This window comes from Synchiropus splendidus, chromosome 16, assembly GCF_027744825.2.
Source record: "Synchiropus splendidus isolate RoL2022-P1 chromosome 16, RoL_Sspl_1.0, whole genome shotgun sequence".
Taxonomy (NCBI): Eukaryota; Metazoa; Chordata; class Actinopteri; order Syngnathiformes; family Callionymidae; genus Synchiropus; species Synchiropus splendidus.
The window spans coordinates 16,905,919-16,913,257 of NC_071349.1; the positions used below are offsets into that span (position 1 = coordinate 16,905,919).

The window sequence follows — 7,339 nt, forward strand, 5'->3', positions numbered from 1 at the left end:
AGCACCATCCGACTGTGTGGGTTACTTGCTTCCAGCCACTGGCTCATTATCAGTCGCACCACCTGTTTTGTATCGAGACGCCATCGAGTGAAATCTAAGTTTAACTGCGGTGCAGATGAACAGTCTTTCTTTCCACTCGGCCTCTTTTATTTCCCCCTGATCCAATATGTGTGTGCACATGTGTGCGGGTCGACCAGACTGCTGAAACACCATGAGGGAATTGGGTCTCTGCCACCCACTCCCCGAACCCCCCCTTCTTCAACCTCTTCTTGCAAATGTGGAGGGATAGTAAATATCAGTGCGGCAGATGGGGCTGATGCTCCCTCTCATGCAGGGGAGGACGGAGCAAATGGATCGCCATCAACAGCAGCAGGAGTCGCCCCGGGCCAAGAGTGGAGCAGAGGACACGGGGACTCCGCTGCATTTAGCAGACGGATCTCGCCGACATTTAGCAGGGGAGCAAAGATTTCAGGGGAGGTCTATTCGCCAGCTCAGCGAGGCCTTTTATTTTGTAAATTCTTGAAAGTAGAGTGCTTTTTTACTACACATTCGGAAGGTCCATACTGACAAGAAATGGGAAATAGTCTGCTAGCTCACCTAGCTGCTGACAGAAGTAAATGAAGACCACCAGACTTTTAATAGTTTATTTACACTGGTTTAAATCTGGTTCAGTTCTGAACTGTTGGTTCTATTTTCTTGTAGTTGTCGATGAAATTTATCATGAAAACACACTCTTATTTACGTTGGCTGTGAACATATTCTGTCGAAAGCAGTGAAGCGCCGCTGTTGAAAACAGTCCCAGCGTGTGTCTCTCGAAACTGACTGTCTTTAGCGTGTAATAAGAAAGTAATTTGCGTTGTGTGGTAGATGATGAATCCTTGTGTTTGCTTCCGACAGAGAAGGTGGTGAAGCTGATGTCATGTACGTTGCTTACTGGTGGATCGCATATCAGCTATTCAGCGCATAGCGCCCCCAGCCAAGTCGAAAGAGAGCACATGACCAAAGGATCACAGCCGGGACATTTCGGATCAGGCCACAGAGTGAACGCAACCAAGAATGAGCCATGAGTCAATTCTTCACAAGCGTTGCTAATGCTACTCAATGCTAATGCTACTTTCATCACTTATTCAATCAAAGTTACATACAACTAAACAACAGCGTATGCTACACTTTGTCGAAATGTCAACACAATCTGAACTGAAATTACAGTTGAATTGACCAAAGTGTGAATCTGAATGTTGAGCTGGTTCTATCTGGCGAGGTCAGGTTTTCATTTGTTGTTGTCGTTTTCGTTGTCCACAGGTTCAAAACACAGACACAATCATTTTCATTCATAAAGCGCTACCTATCTTCTCAATTGTAGATGCAGTACACATTCTTTTGTCACGTATTGTGTTACGACTTTTGCTCTGATAATCGCTAAAAGCTAAAGCTAAAACTTCCTCTGACACTGCAAGTGAGGCAACCCAGAAAAGTCAGCTCTTTTGCATAGTTGCCTTGTAAACTGTGATGTCAAAGTATTTTAATCCCAAAAAAGCGTTACTGCTATCGTCATAAACCACTATCAGAATTCGGATCTAAGCGAAGACTTGAGTGAAAACTTTTTTATGTTCACTCTGTCCTTGAATCTGCTTTCTCTTGCACATTGTTTTTAAGCTCTTTTGTATAGGTTTTTGCACTTTATAATATTATTTCTTTCTATTGTATTGTGTTATGTTGTGTAGAGAGTATGTTACGAACATAATTTCCCTTGGGATAAATAAGGTTTTTCTGATTCTGAGTCTGAAATGGAGCTAATAAATAGCGGCAAAAACTGACCAACGTACAGCACTCTATTTGAATAGCAGTAAACCAAACCAAAAACATACATTATTCTAGATTATTGTTCAGTCTACTGAGCCAAATTCCATAATATTTCACCATATTCTTGCTGTGCTGTCTGGTCAGGACACTGTTTGTCAGATGAAACGTCTCCAGCCAGCGCAAAGGGAACCCAAAGTCAACATGTTTATTTCATATGCATTCATACACTATTAAATTATTTACCGCACAAATAGATTTTACCAGTCGGCTTCATAACAGCGCCTCGCCGTTACTCCAGAGACCAACTGTTGGTGTGTCATTTCAGTCCGCTGTCAGCGGATGAGGGGAGCACTGGCGGCGTCTAACAGAATGACATGCTTGTATAACAGAAGCAGAGCTGAGATTGCTCGGACAAAGGGATGTCAACATCACTCCGGTGGCAGACAGCAGATGTGGGGCAGGTTCCATAAATCCTGGGCCCGCTCCTCAACGAACAGACAGTAAACAGGTTTAAATTTAGGAGGTTGTTATTGTCGTTCGGAAAGCTCCGGCACGGTGCGCGTCGATGAGTATTCCCAGAGCAATATTAGATGGCCTCCCACCGGGGGGAGAGGAGGAACACATGTGGACGATGACACAACACGGGATCTTACTGCGCAGCAGCACTTGCTGGAGCGATGATGTAATGCATCTGAGCTGAGGAGGGAGGGAAGGGGGAGGGGGTCATAGCAGGCTTTATTATTACTGATCACTGAGGGAAGACTCGCTCCACCTCAAGCAACTTGCAGTTCAGTGTCGGCGACTCTTCATCCAGGTGTCACGCAGAGGCTCATAAATGATTTAAAAATCCGTCCCCCTGAATCTCATTTGTTTAAGGAGGAAACAGCAAAGGGAATTTCAGCAGGCCACAAACTTCATTTCTGCGTGTAGCAGTGGCATTAGCCCCGGTCAGATATTTCAGAGCAACACAAAATCAATGCGCCGGTTCTGTTGGGAATAGCCGGAGAAGCCATTAGCAACTTTGACCAATAGGTCAGGAAAAGTAATAGCCGGATAAATGTTTTATTACAGATTTGCAAAGGGGCTTTAATGGGGGCGGATAATACCTGCGCAGCCATGCAAGGCAGGGATTCATCACTGGACTGGGCTGATGAGCTCAGATCTCGCCGCCGTTCAAGGCGGAGCCCCTGAGAAATTGGACCCGCCGTGGCTCAACTTGAACACCGGATCGATATGAGGTTGTAATTGTTGCAACTTTACTGAGTGTGTATGAAGGATGTTTACTTTTGGTGAGACTGAAACGCCCCCCCTGTATGACAGCACATGAAGCGGATACATGATGGTGTGGTGTAAAACTAGGGAGTGAAATGGAAAAACCTCTTTTTTTGGGATCAGCTCTGGTGGCTGTGTCGTCAGCTTCCCGGCTCCTCCTCCCTCGCCGCGCTCCCTCCACACTGAGCTGAGCGTGCCGCTACTTTTCTGAATGGAAGCCAGACAGGCTGAGCGCTCCCACATGCTGTGCAGACCGGCTCTTGTTTCCATCTCCGTCTCCATGGGGACCGAGCAGGCGCACCAATCAGGACGAGCGTCGCTCACAAGCGGGCGATTCAAGTCCTTAAAGCGGCAGCGTCCTCTTTCCAAACGGATGCCTCCCGACCCAACGCCAAAAATGCAGTGAAACCATTCCGACGCCTGTTTTTTTTTTAAATTCCAATACATTTTCCTTTTTGATCTTTTTATTAAATGTGAATTCACATGTTTGAGTCGAAGCCCATCCAGCCTACATACAAAATAGGCATCAGTCACATCCGATTTCAAATGCAACAGTAAACACATATTTGTGTACAGATATTCACAAACTGAACGGACAGTCGATGGTGGTAGGTACTTATTTATTAAAAGATGAGTCGCAGACAGATTCACACTTGGAATGTGAAGTAACTACTGCCCAGAACATCCAACACAAAAAAAAAATCTCGGCAAATAATTAGGTCATATTCCTATTATCAAACAGACTCCGTGTGTGTGACCCACATAAAAAATAAAAATATCTGCTTTTTTTTTTTTAAGTGCAAGAAATAAAAAATACAGGTTTATGGTTAATGTTTCTTAAAAAAAGAAGGCAGTTTTCAGTTTCAAAATAAAGTTTCATTTCATGAAACAGGACTATGGAATGTACTTTTTTGTCTTTCTTTTTTGCTTGGTTTGTTCACGCTGATGCCAGACCACCACTGAGTAAGACTACATGCCCTTATGCTTGAAATTTTGCAGTCAGATTTGTGTCGAATATCTGTGTCCAAATAACATTCAATTTGAGAACCTTTTTTTTTTTCTGTTGTTGTTGTTGTATGCACCACACCACAGGCCATATTCCATCGTTTTGTATCAGTTCCAGCTGATTTGTTTATTCTTTTTTCTGCCCGGAGAGGCTTCAGCATCATAACAGGAAATGATGTCGACAGTGCACAAGTCTGTTTTTCCCATCACTTGCTACAATTGTTGATGGTCTGTATCTTAAGAGTATATATTGCACAAAAAAATGAGAGGGGCGAAAAAACAGTATGTGCCATAAAAATACCAAAATCCAGTTTCACACCTGCGATCGGGACCCATCCACATATCACGAGTATGATATACATAAACTCCTAACTTTACTATATTACAGTACATATACAATCTTGAAACTAGTTCCAGCTCTGAGGTATGTGTTCCCCCATGATGCCAATGTATTGTCTACAAATACTCAACAAATCTGTTCTACAACTGTACAAAAACCTAGTTGAAAATCACAAGGCATTTTTGATGCAAGTTTAAAATTTAACTTAATCCTTAAAACCAGGACTCCCTTGCATGCTTGAAAAGAAAATGATAAAGGGAAGAAGTGCCTGAAACTCACTGAAAGCACAGTAAGAACATTCCCTTTTTCTGTTGAACTGTACAAAAATATGCCTGAAAATATCTTACTTTGTCTTTTAAAAAGATGAGGTCTGTTATGTATCAAAATGTTCCCTCTGCACCTGTAATCTGCAGAGGTTTTTTAGGCTGCTTAACTTTTTCCAAAAAACGAGGAGGAGGTAAACGGAATCAAGTTATATATATAAAAAAAAAAAAATAAGAAAAGGAAAACAAACATTTGCGGCATTTAAGAAATTACATTGTAAAGTCCTGAACAAATGGTCAGTTCACAGATTTTTTTTTTTTCTTGTGTTTACTTGTCAGTCCACAGTTCGTTTTCATCTCCCTGCAGTTTTATTTTAAGAGGAAAAGATGCATAGACGTTTTCTTCCCTTTGTGGTCCGTTTATGCTGAACGGTACTAAATGCAGACCTACGAGGGGAAAAATCCATAAAACCCTGTCATGCTGCCTGAAAAAAACGTCTGTTGTTAGGTTGTTTTTTTTGTTTGTTTGTTTGTTTTTGCTACCATCTTCGTAAGCATCTCATTCCTCAACCCTCTCACCTTGCCTCCTGGTCCTCCACAGAGAAGACAGGGCTAAGGGAAAACTTGACCAAGACACATATATTATCTGATATTTCTCCCCGGGAAAAGTCTCTTGGAAGTCAGTATGTAAAGACCAGGTCAGAAAAGTTGGCTTCCAGCCAGTCCCCTGCGATCATCTCGCTGAGTTCTGGCGTGCAATAGTCTGGGAATTCAAAGTGAGAGCCCAGGCTGCCCTCGCTGAACGAGTCCAAGTCCTTATCCACAAGCGACAGCGAGAGGTTTCCTGAATTGGGGTTCCCCAGCTCCGAGCCAGGGGCGCTGGGAGCGAAATTCAAACTAAAGTCAAACAGCAAATCGTCCGCGTCCTCGCCCGAAGACGAGCTGCTGCTGGAGGAGGAGGAAGAGGAGGAAGAGGAAGAGGAGGAGGAGGAGGATGTTGAGACCGACCTGGAGGATGCTGGTGAGACCGAAGCGGCGTGAAAAGCGCCCTGCTTCGTAATGTTTTTGATATTGTAAAAGAGTCGGCTGCTGCTGCGCACTTCTTCGTACATGCTCGCGCCCTCGGACTCGGCCGACGAGCTCAAAGTTGGGCTCGCGGGAACTTTGGCGACGCCGTACGGCCTCGTGCGCTCCTCGTCGCCCGCCTTAATCCGCATCCGGTAGTCCTCCTCGTAGTCGTCGTCCTCGTCGTCGTCCGTCAGCTCGCTCTTGAGCGCCTTGGTCACTTTCAAACTGGGGAACACACAGTCGTCCGGGTAGTGCGTGGACTTGGAGCCGCTCTTGCTCTTGATCTTGGAGCACTTCTTGCTGGGGGTCTTGGCCAGCTTGGCGCACTTCTCCGGCGACGGCGCCGAGGACTTGGAGCCGTCCAGCTTTGGCTTTTTCTTCGGCCTGTACTTGTAGTCTGGGTAGTCGGCCATGTGTTTTAGCCGCAGCCGCTCGGCTTCTCGGATGAACGGGATCTTCTCGCTGTCCTTCAGCATCTTCCACCGCTTGCCCAGGCGCTTGGAGATCTCCGCGTTGTGCATGTCCGGCGACTGCTCCATGATCTTTCTCCGCTCGATCTTGGACCAGACCATGAAGGCGTTCATGGGTCTCTTGATGTGACCGGTCGCCGTCTTGCACCAGTCCGGGTTGATCGGGACCGGGCTGCACGCCATGAATTCACTCTCCTCCGAGTCCGAGGCCACTCGTGACATGCTCCCGTCCGTCTCGCTGTTGTCCGTGTGCTGCACCATGGTCACTCTGCTCCCGGACAGTCTCCGCGCTGACCAAGACGCTTCAAAAATCTGTGCTGCGCAACGTGTGTCTCAAGCTCTCAACTCTTTTTCCAGAGTTACAAACTGCCTTCTTAACTGGTTATCAGCTTTTTCATGTCCCCTGCGTCACGCGCGACCGGCCAATCACGTCGCTTCCACTCCGCCCCGCAGACTCTATCCAAGACTCCCCTTAACCCTTTTTATTCCTCCTCCGCCGAGCTCCCATTGGAGTGGAGGTGGGGATTTGTGGTACACATTGTCTGGGGCAACACGTCGGGCGAGACAAGCATATTAAACACGCAGTTAGTGCCGTGCGCTCTGCAGATGAGCGCCGCGCGTCCGAGTGCGCACCGCTTCTCTCGGATTTTCACTGTAAAAAAATGAGTCAAAAATGCAGCTGAACTGACATATAAATCCAGCGTGATCGTCTTTGCAGATGTGTCTGGGGGAGAGAGGGAAAAAAAAGGCTGCGTGATTTGATTTTTCTCCACCCTTTAGGTTGGATACTGAAGGTGGCGCTTGGACACTGTTGCTGGATGCGTGGGTGCGCCTGCCTCACTGTCTGCTCTGGAAGGATATATTATAGCAACTGGTAATGGCTTTAGTGGAAACCCGATGCCATCATTACCTTTAATATCATCTATCATTTCACAGTCCCTCCCTGTTCACATTTTTTTTTTTTTAAATCAAACCCAGCGTTTCTTGTGTGTTTTCCTCGGCTGTTTGCCTCCATTTCCAGAAGTAGGTCAGTAGTACATTCTGTGTTACGGTTCTTGTTTACAGTGATGTGGCACTGTACGCTCAGAGAAACCACCCCATGCATATTTATAAGCCAA

At 45.8% G+C, this 7,339-nt stretch overlaps 1 protein-coding gene across 1 annotated transcript; it reads right to left on the reverse strand.

The window, feature by feature from the left end:
* Positions 1-3,678: 3,678 nt before the first annotated feature.
* Positions 3,679-6,819, reverse strand: sox11a (SRY-box transcription factor 11a). The gene has a single exon (XM_053844661.1). It carries the CDS (start codon positions 6,480-6,482, stop codon positions 5,364-5,366), a length of 1,119 nt encoding a protein of 372 aa, XP_053700636.1. The 5' UTR covers positions 6,483-6,819; the 3' UTR covers positions 3,679-5,363.
* Between the last annotated feature and the right edge of the window lie 520 nt (positions 6,820-7,339).